Source organism: Tenrec ecaudatus, chromosome 4 (assembly GCF_050624435.1).
Source record: "Tenrec ecaudatus isolate mTenEca1 chromosome 4, mTenEca1.hap1, whole genome shotgun sequence".
NCBI classification, from domain to species: domain Eukaryota; kingdom Metazoa; phylum Chordata; class Mammalia; order Afrosoricida; family Tenrecidae; genus Tenrec; species Tenrec ecaudatus.
Window position 1 is genome coordinate 36426564 of NC_134533.1, and position 12427 is coordinate 36438990.

At 52.1% G+C, this 12427-nt stretch overlaps 1 protein-coding gene and 1 non-coding gene across 2 annotated transcripts in view; both read right to left on the reverse strand.

The window, feature by feature from the left end:
* Positions 1 to 1762: 1762 nt before the first annotated feature.
* The window catches only part of CAT (catalase), a 37182-nt gene continuing 26517 nt past the window's right edge, over positions 1763 to 12427 (reverse strand). The window contains exons 10-13 of the mRNA XM_075545912.1: positions 6408 to 6538; positions 4990 to 5097; positions 3089 to 3172; positions 1763 to 2756 (exon numbers count right to left, since the gene is read on the reverse strand). Coding sequence (XP_075402027.1) covers positions 2691 to 2756; positions 3089 to 3172; positions 4990 to 5097; positions 6408 to 6538 — 389 coding nt within the window. The 3' untranslated portion in view covers positions 1763 to 2690. The remainder of the gene's footprint in view (positions 2757 to 3088; positions 3173 to 4989; positions 5098 to 6407; positions 6539 to 12427) is intronic.
* LOC142447770 (small nucleolar RNA SNORA79) lies at positions 12035 to 12180 on the reverse strand. The gene has a single exon (XR_012784422.1). It is a non-coding gene; the product is annotated as a small nucleolar RNA SNORA79 (small nucleolar RNA).

Below are 12427 nucleotides of genomic sequence, written 5' to 3' on the forward strand. Positions count from 1 at the left end.
AGTGAGATGATCCTTCCCAGTGTTTCTGAAATCACGGAGCTCGCCTTCCTCTGGAGACTCCATGGAGGTCTACTTCGACTTGACCACAGTTCTTTGTCCGTGGTGCCCCAAAGATGACCCTACCCATTACCACGCTTCCACTCAAACTCCCTGCCTCGATTCCGTTCCGACTCACAGCCACCTTGTAGGGCAGGGGATCAATCCTGTGAGTCTGCCAGACTGGACTCTTTAAGGGAGTAGCGAACCTTGGCTTTCTCCTGAGGAGCGATCGGTGGCTTTGAACTGCTAACCTTGTGGTTAGCAGCCCAACCAGTAACCATGATGCCATCAGGCTCCTCATGCTAACTCACTGTGAGCCTAATTTTCAAGGCTTCACAGAAGCGGCGGCTACATCGTTCTCTTGGGAGAGCGGCTGGCTTAACCACTGTGCCACCAATCCTGGCTTAACCAACTGTGAGTCACCAATCCTGCCTCATGGTGGCCTCTCTCTCGGCTCTCGGAAAGGGTCAGTCTTTATGGGATCAGAGCCTCTTTCTCCTGAGGGGCACTGATGGGCCTGGATGGCAGACCTGTACCTTTAAGTCCGAGCTTCCCTGAGGTGCCTCCGGGGCTCCTTCAGATAACCCAAAGCCCTTGAATTGCCTGAGATGCTTTTGTTATCTGTAGCCTCCCGCCCAAATGGGAGAGGTGACACTGAGGTGGTTTCCGGTGGGGATGGCCAGGAGTTATCAGTTGACCTCAGGGCAGGAGGGCTGATTCAAGCATGCCTATGCAGTGAGGCCCAATTCAAAGCTCCCTGGAGCTTCCTGTTTGGTGACAGAGAGATGCTTGTGACAAGATGGGCCTCTCCGGGTCTCTTCCTTTGCTATAATAAAACTATCATTTGAGGTTTCCTTGAATCTGTGATTCTTTCTAACACATTATCAAATCCAAAGTAGTTGGAAGCAGCCAGTAGAATTAGGCTGGCAGGGGCAGGGGACCACTGACAGCTGATATCATGAAGGGACACAAGTGAGTGGACAGGGGCTGGGGACAACTGAACTTAGAGCTAAAATCATGAAGGGGCAGAGGGAACTCCAGTGAGCAGGGTGCAGGGGACTCAGAGCCTTGTGGCCAGCACCAGGAGCCTCAGGCAGAGCTGGCCGTGGAGGGCTGTCCTCCTTAACTTAGGTCACACCTGGCTCCAGCTGCCTGTGCAGCTGGCCTCAAGGTGAACAGTGGGACAATGACAAAAAGCAAGTGACAGATTTTAAATGTCCAGGTGAGGTGTAGCAAGTGGTGTGCTGGAGGGGGTAGCACGGCAGCCAGCTGGGTGCTAGCTGAGACGCATGGGCACGCAATCTCGTCATGAAGGAGAGGGAAGGGGCCTCGAGGAGAGGACCCTACCCCTTGAGCTTTGGAACAAGTCGTCGGGCACACAAGGTTGACTCCTAGTCTTTGCAGGCAATCCTGGGGGGAACAAAACGTCTCCCTACAGGAGGGCGAGGGGAGACCAACCTTCAGGACTGCAAGAAATGAAAACACACCCCCACCACTTGTATGGGAATGTTCGAAGCAGTATTAGTCACAGAAACAAATGGGCACTCATCAACTGCTGAGGCATGCCTGCGTTGTGGCCGCCGCTGCTGGGTGTTCGCCATAGCCACATGGTGGGCTATTTTGGAAGGGCAAAGGGTACCGACACATACCAGAGTCTGAACAGACCCTGAAAACCTGACAGTAAAGGAATCTGTCACCAAAAAAAACCACAGAAGACTGCATGTTGCATGATCGCATTTTAATTGAAATGAAAGGCAAGTCCAGAGGCAGGCAGGTTCGTGGGGGCCGATGGGAAGAGGGCTGGTGATGGTGATGGATAGGCTTTGCCATTGTAGGGATGGTGACACACTCGGACCTGGCTCTCCTTCCTCCCTCGTGGAGGAAAACTGATGGCACGGAGCTAAGTGCTCAGCCGCCACTCGGAAAGTTGGCGGTTCAAGCCCACAGGCTGCTCCGTGGGCAAAGAGATGCGGTGGCCTGATTCCATCATCCAGCTTGGAAATCTGTGGGGCAGCTCTACTCTGTCCCAGGGGGTTACTCGGAGTCAGAATGGATTGGAAGGTTATGGGGTCTGTAGAGGGTTTATTCTCTCGGGTGGAAGCGTAAAGCAGTTACAAATCAGGCTATTGTGAAACCAGTAGCAAAATCCGTACTGTATGCAATCGATCTAATTCCAAGAGAAAAAAGCACCCGATGGGTCCACGGTGGAATGGACATGAAGCCGAGACTGCGCTCCAGTTCTTTTAAGACACGGGTGAATGTGCTTTTCATACAGCGAATTTATAAAACTAACAATGTCTGGGTGGACCTTTTCTTTTTCTTCCTGTGCAATTAGCCATGATTTTAGATATATGCACATACATGATTTAATAGGCCATGTGGTGATAAGTAAGCATCAGTTTCCAAAGATTTTAATTGACCAAACAAAATCTTATTTGTTAGAAATGTTCTCTCCAACCTACGTATCCAAAGCAAATCTAAGTTTCTTTTAAATGACTCTTCATTTACCTACGGGAAACGATTACAAGTTATTAAGAGAATTAGAAATCATCCTGCAGGTAGCTGTGACAGAAACTGCATCATCCTTGTCCGGGCGGCGGCACATCCAGCCCAGGAGCAGCTCCATCCCGAGCCGGGTGCGCAGCGGGGCCTCACAGGTTAGCCTTCTCCCTGGCAGCCAGGTGAGAGCCGTGCTGCACAAAGGTGTGCACCGAGTTCTGTTTCAAAAGAGCAAGGCCAGCCGCGGGTTAGTGACCTCAGGCAGCATCCACTTGGCATTTATCTGAGCTAAAGTTTGCGTTCACATCAGAGTCTCATTTGGGAAGCACGCGCCTTTAACTGTTTAATGTGGTCCAGATCTAAAGTAAAGGGTGTGTTTTGTGAGTGAGTTCACTTATCTAAGGAGTGTGTGACTAGTTGCGTCAAAAACTCCCACAGCTACAGATAACGGGCCTTGAAGGCAGCAGGGCAGGAAGGAGTCGGCCTCGTGTGCCCTGCCCTGCCCTGCCCAGGGTCCACAGGGCTGCCCAGCTTGCAGCTCGGGGCTCACCTTCGGCTTCTCAGCATTGTATTTGTCCAGGAGCGACTGGACGCGGGCCCCATAGTCAGGGTGGACATCGCTGAAGTTCTTGACCTGAAACCCAATAAAAATGTAAATGTTGACCCAAATCTCTCCTATACCACTGCCTAACGTCAGCTTCCCAGCGCTCATTCCCCAGGGAAGGAAGTTGTGGCAGGACGTGGTGCCGCACAGTGTGCCAACAAGGGCCAGGCAGTCAGACCAGGGAAAGCGCTGGCCTCCACTGGCTGAGTGGCCTTGGCTCTGGAAGTCAGTGAGTGAGAGAACAGTGGCCTCAGAGAACAGGGTGAGACCAATGTGAGTGGGGGCAGGTCCCTGTAGTGCAGTATGCTCAACAAGTTAGAAGACATGGGCCCAAACGCTGCCTGAACATACTGTGGTCAGCAGCATCTGCTGGGCGGCACCCCTCTGTCAAGCAGGAGCTCTACTGGGCAGGGTTCAAGGGCAAGCCCACAGCAGGAGGAGGTGTGCGGCACGGACCCAGAGGCCAGCGTTTGAGAAGACAGCCACCCTGGGGTTTGAGCCTCAATGTTCTGCTACTTCCAAGTTGTCCTGCCGCTCTCCTCGGTACCTGCTCGGCCCAGCTCTCAAGAGGGACACGGGGAAAGGGGTCCCATGGGGGAGGGAGCATTAAGGGGGCCAGGATCAGCTAAGCACCACCTGTCTGCCATAGTCGGCTTGGGGCTGCTAGAGTGGTGAGCAGGTTTCAGTAGAGCTTCTGTGCTGAGATGGACTAGGAAGGAAGGTGAGATGAGAATGCCGTGGGTCACGGGCTCTAGTCGGGGCCCATAGTGCAGATGGCTCAGGGCTGGGCAGCATGTGATTCCCATGGCTGTCATGGCTCGGGAGATGAGGTGATGGCAGCTAACAAGAACAATCCCTATCTCACAGGGCAATTTCCCGGCTCTCTGCTCAGCTGGAGATAGCAGTAGGTCAATACTGCCAACTGAGATTTAATTATTACACACACACACACAGACATCGATCTCTGCCTACAGGGAGACCACCCAGCCTGCCGGTGCTATTTTTCCCCAGGCCCTTGGGCACATCTCAGACGGCCACTAACCCTGCAGAGAAGCAGCCAGCAAGGGGCAGGGGCAGCGGGCTTTCTGGGATTTCTAACGGGCTTATCTAGGGGTGGCGGGGAGGCCCCAAGGTCAGAAGCAAAAAGGCTTCCCGTGGCAGTGGCTCAAACCTCAGAAACATCCTGGTGCCTCAGCTCAGAGTTCAGCCTGACTTTTGGAGGCTGCGTACAGTTCTTGCCCCAAACCTGCAAGTTCCTTGTTTGCTTCTGCAGCGGGGTTGGGCGCTGGGCCCTCAGGCCACCAGGTAGGTTTCAAACTGTAGACATGGTCACGGTCGTCCTGGTCCACTACAGGTTAAGCTGCACTGTGGTGGGACTCATCTGCCATGGCTGCCCAGTTACTACCCTGCCCAGGGATTTAGCTGTGGCCCTGGGCACACGAACCTGACAGGAGGGAGTGAAGTCACCATGAAGGCCAGGAAACTCTTACACATTGGACCAAGAGGTGAGGATCGGTGGATATGCCATGTGGTAGAAAGCGTGGGGAGGAAAGAGCCAGAGGCTGGCGGCAAGTACTACTATCTTAAAGAGCTCTCAGCCAGTTGACCGTGATTCATGGTCGGAACTGCACTTCAGAGGGTTCTTGGTGATTTTTTTGGAAGATGCTCACACAGCTCTTCCAAGGCATCTCTGGGTCGACTCATGCTGCCAAGCGCTGTAACCCTTTGCCTAACCCAGGGGCTCACAAGTATAACAGACATGAAACTTCCCTTTGGTGGGTTCTCCCACATAGCTGCACTACCGTCTCCTGCCAGCAGGTGGCACACCTGGGCTCACAAAGACTCACCGCTTTCTTCTGGATGAAGAGCTGGGCATCTTTCAGGTGGCCAGCAATGTTCTCACACAAGCGCTTCCTCTGCTCCTCACTCAGCACCTTTGTGTAGAACTCTCTCACCTGCTCAGGAGGGCAGAGACCTGATGGTCAGATTACCACTGCCAAAACACGCCCAACGTGCCAAATTCTCAGCGTAAAACAACTTTTCGGTAAGAAACTTGTTTAGAGTTCCCCACTAACAGTTTTAAACCAAACAGAAAGAACCCAGTCATTGATAACAGCTAAGAGCTGCTTTTTAAGAGCGTCCTTTCTGGTCCCTGCTTAGAATGCCCTGGTGGCGCTGTGAGTTAAAGACGGTGGGGTTTCAACCCCCCAGCTGCTCGGAGAAAGGAAAAGGAGGCTGCCTGCTCCTAAAGATGTGCCGTGTCGGAGCCCCTAGAGGGGGCTGCTGCGAGCTGGAATCCGCTCTGTGGTGGTGGAGATCTGGGTTTGACGACCAATTCCTGACAATAAAGGTAGTGTGAAAGCCGCTGCCATGGACTCAACTCTGAGGCACAACAGTCAGCCCACGTGAGAACTGAGCCCCATCGGGTCTGCTGGGCTGTGATGGGTTTCTGTCGGCCACTAGGCCTTTCTGCTGAGGCCCCACCAGGTGGCAGTAGAACCCACTATTCAAGTCGCCCGTCCCTGTTTCTCAGCACTGGGCCAGGAGCCCAGGTCCCACCACCCAACCCTGTGGATGCCTAAAAGCCGCCCCCTCTCCGGGCCATTGGGTCAGTGCTGACTGATAGTGCCCCTGTGGGTCCCCAATACCTCAGCTGCTGGTGGTTTCTACCTGCCCACCCCATGGAGGGCAGCCAACACCTAAAAGTCAAGTTCAACGTCAATCCAGCTGGTTACCACCACAAGGCCAACTCCTTCAAAGATAGGCACACACCTCTGGCCTCCTCCTTCATTTCGAGTACACCGAGACAGGGCTTTCCTGGGCCTCTTGAGCGAGTGTGTAAACACCTAGACTCTCATTGTGTGTTAGAGACAGAAGGGTGAGGCTGTGGACCCCCACCAACAGCATCCCGGCTGCAAAGACAGGAGCTCCGTGTGACGCTCACTGCCACTCAGCCCATTCCCACGCCCCGCGGCCCTCCCGGACAGAACTGCGCCTTGCATCTCCACAGCTGTGTGTTTTTACGCGAGGAGAAAGCTTCATCTTTTCCCAGAGGAACACCTGGTGGTTCGAACCGTCGACCTGGTAGTGAGCAGCCCAATGCAGACCTCACTATGCCCCACGGCTCCTGAAAATCTCTCAACTGTGTGGTACATTAGACTGTATCCTCAAGAGCCTGGTGATTCAACTGCATCTGTGCGGGGTGGCAGGTGTCGGTTGAATGAGGCCCAGAGCGGGGATGGAGGCAGAGCTCGCTGGCTGGTACCTGAGTGACGTTGTCTTCGTCGGCACTGTTGAAGCGCTCCACATCCCCAGAACAGTGCACTATGTGTTGCAGGGCCGAGCGCTGCTGCTCGGGGGCGCTGAAGCTGTTGGGGTAGTAATTCGGGGCACCACCTGCAAGAGAACAGTGCAGGTACCCTCAACCACCGAAAACCAAGCCCACTGCCATCCCGTGAATGCCGACTCACAGCAACCTGGATGGACTGCAGATGGACTGCAGCAACTGCAGATGGACTGAAAATACGGTTCTTCAATCTTTGAGGGACCAGACCACCTCAGCTTTCTCCCACGGAGAGGCTGGTGAGTTTGAACCGCCTACCGTGCAGTTAGCAGCCTAAGGTCTAGCCCAGAGATTCCTCCAGGGGATCTGATTCACTTAGAGATACAGAAGGCAGTCCACAAGTACTCAATGCTGGAAGAAATAAATACCAGGGGCAGCCATACACACATTAATCATACATGCCACATGCAGGTATACAAACCTAAACGAAAGGCATCCCGGTCCAGTCAATTTCGACTCACAGGGCCACAGGGTGGTGGGCTTCCTGCAACCCACCGAGGCAGTACTCTGTAGTTCTCTGCGGGCGTGGGTGTTAGATGCCATCTGCTCTGTCCCACTCACAGACCCCTCTGCACCCCAGTGAAGCCCTGCCCGGCCCGGTGCCACCTCCCACCTGTCCCTGTGCGTGAGGCCATGGCTGCACCGCTCGTCACTGGCCTACCCTTCGCCAAGCCTGGCCGCCTTCTCCAGGGGCTGGGGTCTCTGAAGCAGGTAGGACACAATCATGCCATTTTCACTTCGAGGAACATTCTGCCTGAACATCTACCGAAACAGATTTCTTTGGTCTTTTGGCAGTCCCTGGGACTGTCGGTGGTCTCTGGCAGCCTCATAATGAAAACCCATCGTCCCTCCTCAGTCTCGCTTACTCAACTTTCCATGCATACGAGGGCTCAAAGAACCTTGCTTCCAACACTTGAAAAGAATTTGTGCCTCTGGGTCCACGCATAGGTTCTGCATGAGCACAATGAAGTGTTCTGGAATTCCCATTCTTCTCAAGGCCAGCCATAGTTTGTTACAATCCACACCGTCAGATGCCTTTGCATGGTCAATAAAACTCAAGTAAACATCTTTCTGGTGTTTTCTGCTTTGAGCCCAGGGCCGTCTGACCTCAGGAATGACATCCCTGGGTCCATGTCCTCTTCTGAATCCAGCTTGAACCTCTGGCAGCTCCCTGGCAGCGTAGCTGCAATCTTTGCTGCAGAAAGCCTTACTTCTCCCTCGGAGCTGCTTGTAGTTTCAAACTGATGACCTTGAGGTTAGCAGCCCAGTGCATAACCCACCACACCCCCAAGGGTTCCTGCAGGTATCTTTAAGTATCTATAGCTACACACAGGACAGACAGCACACGGCCAGGCAGTGTTTCGTTCTGTTGTACACAGGATCGCTATGGGTCAGAACTGAATCGGCAGAACCTAAAAAGAACAGCATAAATCCACACATGCGCACACACCACTGAGATGGGCTCTAAAAAATTCATGGAAAAATTCCATTAGTTTTTCTTTTTTAATAATACAACTCTTATCACAATCCATACATACATCAATTGTGTTGTGTAAAGCACATTTGTAATTTCATTGCCCTCATCATTCTCAAAATATTTGCTCTCCACTTAAGCCCCTGGCATCAGGTCCTCATGTTTCCCCTCCCTCCCCGCTCCCCTCTTCCTCATGAACCCTTGATCATTTATAAATTATTATTTTGTCATATCTTACCCTGTTCCATTCGTTTTCAATGCCATTTTCCCACGAACTTCTTGAAACTCCCTTGGGTGCGCACACGCACGTCCACACACACAGTGGATACGTCAAAAAGTACCACTACTTGGGTGCCATGGATGTGTTCCAGACAAAATCTATTTAAAAGCCTCTGCAACCAGTGGGTGGCTGACCCCAAGTCCTCGCAGTAACACAGGACCTCACCTCAGTGCAATACCCTCCCCACAAAGGTCCTGTTCCAACAGTGTGAGGTTGGCGAGGCCAGCCAGGCTCAAGGCTGCGAGGTCAGCTCTGGTGACCGGGGGAGCACAAGGGGACGAAGACGATGCTTTAAGAAAAGGGACGACCGCACGGGTCAGACGGTGACCAGGAGTGTAGCGTTGAGGAACCCGTGTCCATCCTGACAATACCTGCTGTTCGTGAGGGAGCCAGGCTGTCCTCCCAGCATTCCGCGGACCGCCTCACCTTGTCCACCTGACAGCCCTCCTCTCGCCCTTTCACTTGTTTTTGTTCCCAAACTCAAAGCTGATTTTAAAGCAACATGATTTGAGGCCCTTGAAGGTGCTGCCCAAATTGCCATTTTGACATGGTGTGTGTGGAAGCGGGCAGGATCACTCAGGAAACGCTGCCAGACAAGTGGGTAGACCCGATGGGGGAGCTCGATGACACATGGGTAGACCTGATTGTGGAGGGGTGTCGAGAATGACCCGTGGGTAGATCTGATGGGGAGGGGGGATCGAGAATGACACGTGGGTAATCTGATGGGGAGGGGAGATCGAGAATGACACGTGGGTAGACCTGATGGGGAGGGGTGATCGAGAATGATATGTGGGTAGACCTGATTGGGGGGGGTGGCCGAGAATGACACATGGGTAGACCTGATTGGGAGGGGAGATCGAGAATGACACGTGGGTAGACCTGATGGGGGAGAGGGGTGGTCGAGAATGACACGTGGGTAGACCTGATTGTGGAGGCAGGGGTGTCGAGAATGACACGTGGGTAGACCTGATTGGGGGGTGTGTGGAGAATGACACATGGGTAGATCTGATGGGAGGTAGAGAATGACATGTGGGTAGACCTGATGGGGGGGGGTCTCAAGAATGACAAGTAGGCAGACCTGATTGGGGGGGGGGGTCGAGAACGACACGTGGGTAGATCTGAGGGGGAGAGTTCGAGAAACAATAGCATCTCGCGTGGATATTTTTGTTTAATAAAGGTTCCTAGGATTTTGTAGCCACACCTTTTGATTGACCCTCCACAAGGCAGAATCCACTGAACAGAACTAACTGCAACCACAACCACCACTAAGAAATGTAAAAGGATGTTTCCAAATCTGGGACTTACAGCACGTCGACTCTCACTGATCTAATAAACCAGAATCAGGTCCAATCAAAGCTCTCGTTAGGACTTCTGGAACAAATGATGATGCGTTTATTTGGGCACAGCCCTCTTCCTAACTACGGTTTGCTCGGGCAAGTCTGCAGACACACTGCCTAAGCAGAGGGAGCAGCCTACAAGCATGTTAAGTGGTGTGAGTCAGCCCGTCTGCGGTGGAATACAGGAGGCTCGTCCAGAGGCGCCCATGTACCACACTCACCTAAAGGCACTAGGGATGTGCGGGGGAAGGGAGGACAGCACACTCTTAGGGAGCCTGGTTATTCACATCCACACAGAAAACAAAATGCTCCACGAACCCTGCCTCCGCAGCGCCTTCAGCAGGAAGGATCACTCAGAAATGCACCTGCTGTCGTTCATTATACAATTCTGTTCCCGGTCAGCTCTGGCTTGACTCAAACTCAGAGTTGTCCACCATTCACAAAACCCATTCAACCTGGACCAACACCTAAACGTATAAACTGAAACCAAAACTTAGTCAACATTCAAACCAGGGCAATGCTGTCAGGCCTAGCACTCAACAGTGGATAAGCCAATATAATTACAAAGTTACAAACCACAACAGACAAAATAAATAGGACCCCATGAAAGCTGAAAGCTGTAGTTCACCAAAAGATCTTTACCCAAAAAAAAAAAAAAAGTGTGCTAGAATGATCCAACCTTGGGAGAATGACTTTGGAGATGATATATCTGACAAGAGTCTCACATCCAAAATACAAAAAGAGAAATCTTCAATCTAACTGCCAAAAAAGACAAAGAGCCCAATAATAAAATAAGCAAAGGACCCACTTTGCTGCAAAAGATATTCTCAAAGCCACCAAACACACGAGAAGACAGTCCTCAGCGGCAGGAAGCTGTGACTCCAAACCTCAATGGCACAGCCCTGCCCTCTCATGAGGATGGCAAAGGTGGAAATCCCAAGTGTGGGGACATTGGAAGCCTCATCCATTGCTGACAGGCATGCAAAATGGACTGCTTCTCTGGACAACGGTGTCCTGGCACTCTACAATCTGGACACAGAGCCACCGCGTGCCCAGCAATTCCACTCCTAGGTACATGCCCAGACGACCTGAAAGCAGAGACACAGAGAGACATGCTGACCACAGAACTATCCACAGAAACAACCTCAACGTCCAGCAGCAGGGGGCGAGGGCGAGCAGAGTGTGGTACATTGGCACCATGGACTACGACTCGGCCAGCCGGAGAAGTGCAGTCTTGATACATGCCACCGTATGGAGGGAGCTGGAAGTTACTTTGTTGAGCAAAATCAGCCAATCACAAAACTAACAAAAATAATGGTTGACCTCACTTATCTAAAAATACTGGAAAAGGTAAATTGATAAGAGACCAAAGCTTCCTAGTAGTTACCAGGGGCAGGCAAAAGGACAAAAAGAGAGAGGTAAACAAGGATGGGAAAACCACACTGATTAAAGGTGGGAGCTCACAACCAAACACTGTAAGTGCTAACAATAAACTGTACACGTGTAAGAAGTTGAATTGGCGAAAGCTGTGTGATAAGCCTATTTACAACGGTGACAAAAAAATAAGGAGTAGCTGAATACGGACAACCAAATACCTCCTGGGATTTAGTCTGTTGATTTGGAAGTATAGGGCCCTGAGATATCCCACTGAACTGGTCTAATGTGTGCAGCATTTCTGTCTACTCTGAGTTTGATGCTTCATAACTGGGGTCTTAAAAGCTTGCCAACAGCCACATTAAGGCACAACCATTGGGTTCCACTGACCTGGAGCAGCAGAGAAAGGAGGGGGTCGGGAGCAGGAGGCTATAGAACGGATGCATGGCGAACTGTTTCCATACAGAACAGCCTCCCTCAATATGAGACCGGAAGAAGTGGATGGTGCCCAGCTACTTTGAACATTTCGATCAAAGATTCCATAGAAGAATCCTGGACAAATTGGGGGAAACACAGAACCTAATTTCAAACTCCCTTGGACTCTAGACTTTCTGGAGCCGTGGTGGGTGGATAACCTCCTGAAACGACAGCCTGGAGATGAAGCTTTTCACCGTAACCCCCTGAAGCCTCCGCACTCCAAACCAAACTCACTGCCATCGAGCCGATTCCAACTCGGGGAGACCCTGCAGGACCAAGGAGAATGGTCCCTTTGGTTTTTCCTAGACTTTAACTCTGCACAGAAACAGACAGCCACCTTTCTCCAGAGGAAAAGAAAAAGCTGCTCAAGCAGCAGGCTCTTGTAAGCACCGTCTACACGGGGTCAAAGGGACAGCAGGCACTCAGACAGGCACCTGAGGGGCAGTGCTTGATGTGAAAGGAGGGACTCACACACAGGCTGGGAGGGGCGGCACAACGGCCGACTGTGATGGCGGAACGGCTGGCAGGCTGCGTGTTCTGCCGCATCAACAACTAAACAAATACCCAACAAAAGGTGGACGACATTTCCTTTTTTTTTTCTCCCCACAATTGTTTGACTCCGCAAAAATCGGAAGCACAACTGGAAGGCCAACCCATCCCATGGTGCTCCGAGTGAAGACAAGCCAGGTTTGCTGTTTGATGGACTAAAATCTCATTGCCTAAGGCTCCAGGCAGCGAGAGGAACAGCCATCAAAGGACGACATTTTCTGCCAAGTCTTTGGCTACTCACACAACTAAGCTTTCACTGGGCATCAAGAGCACAGCCGAAACATTCTACTTTTAAAATCAGGCCACGGGTGTGGCCCAAAGCCTCTGGGCCGTTTTACTCATCCGTCCGAAAACACTGTCAGAGCACGCGAGGATGGAGCAATACTAAGCGATGCTGTTCCCAAATCCGCGGGCCCTCCCTGCAACGGGCAGCTTCCAAGGCAGAGGGGCC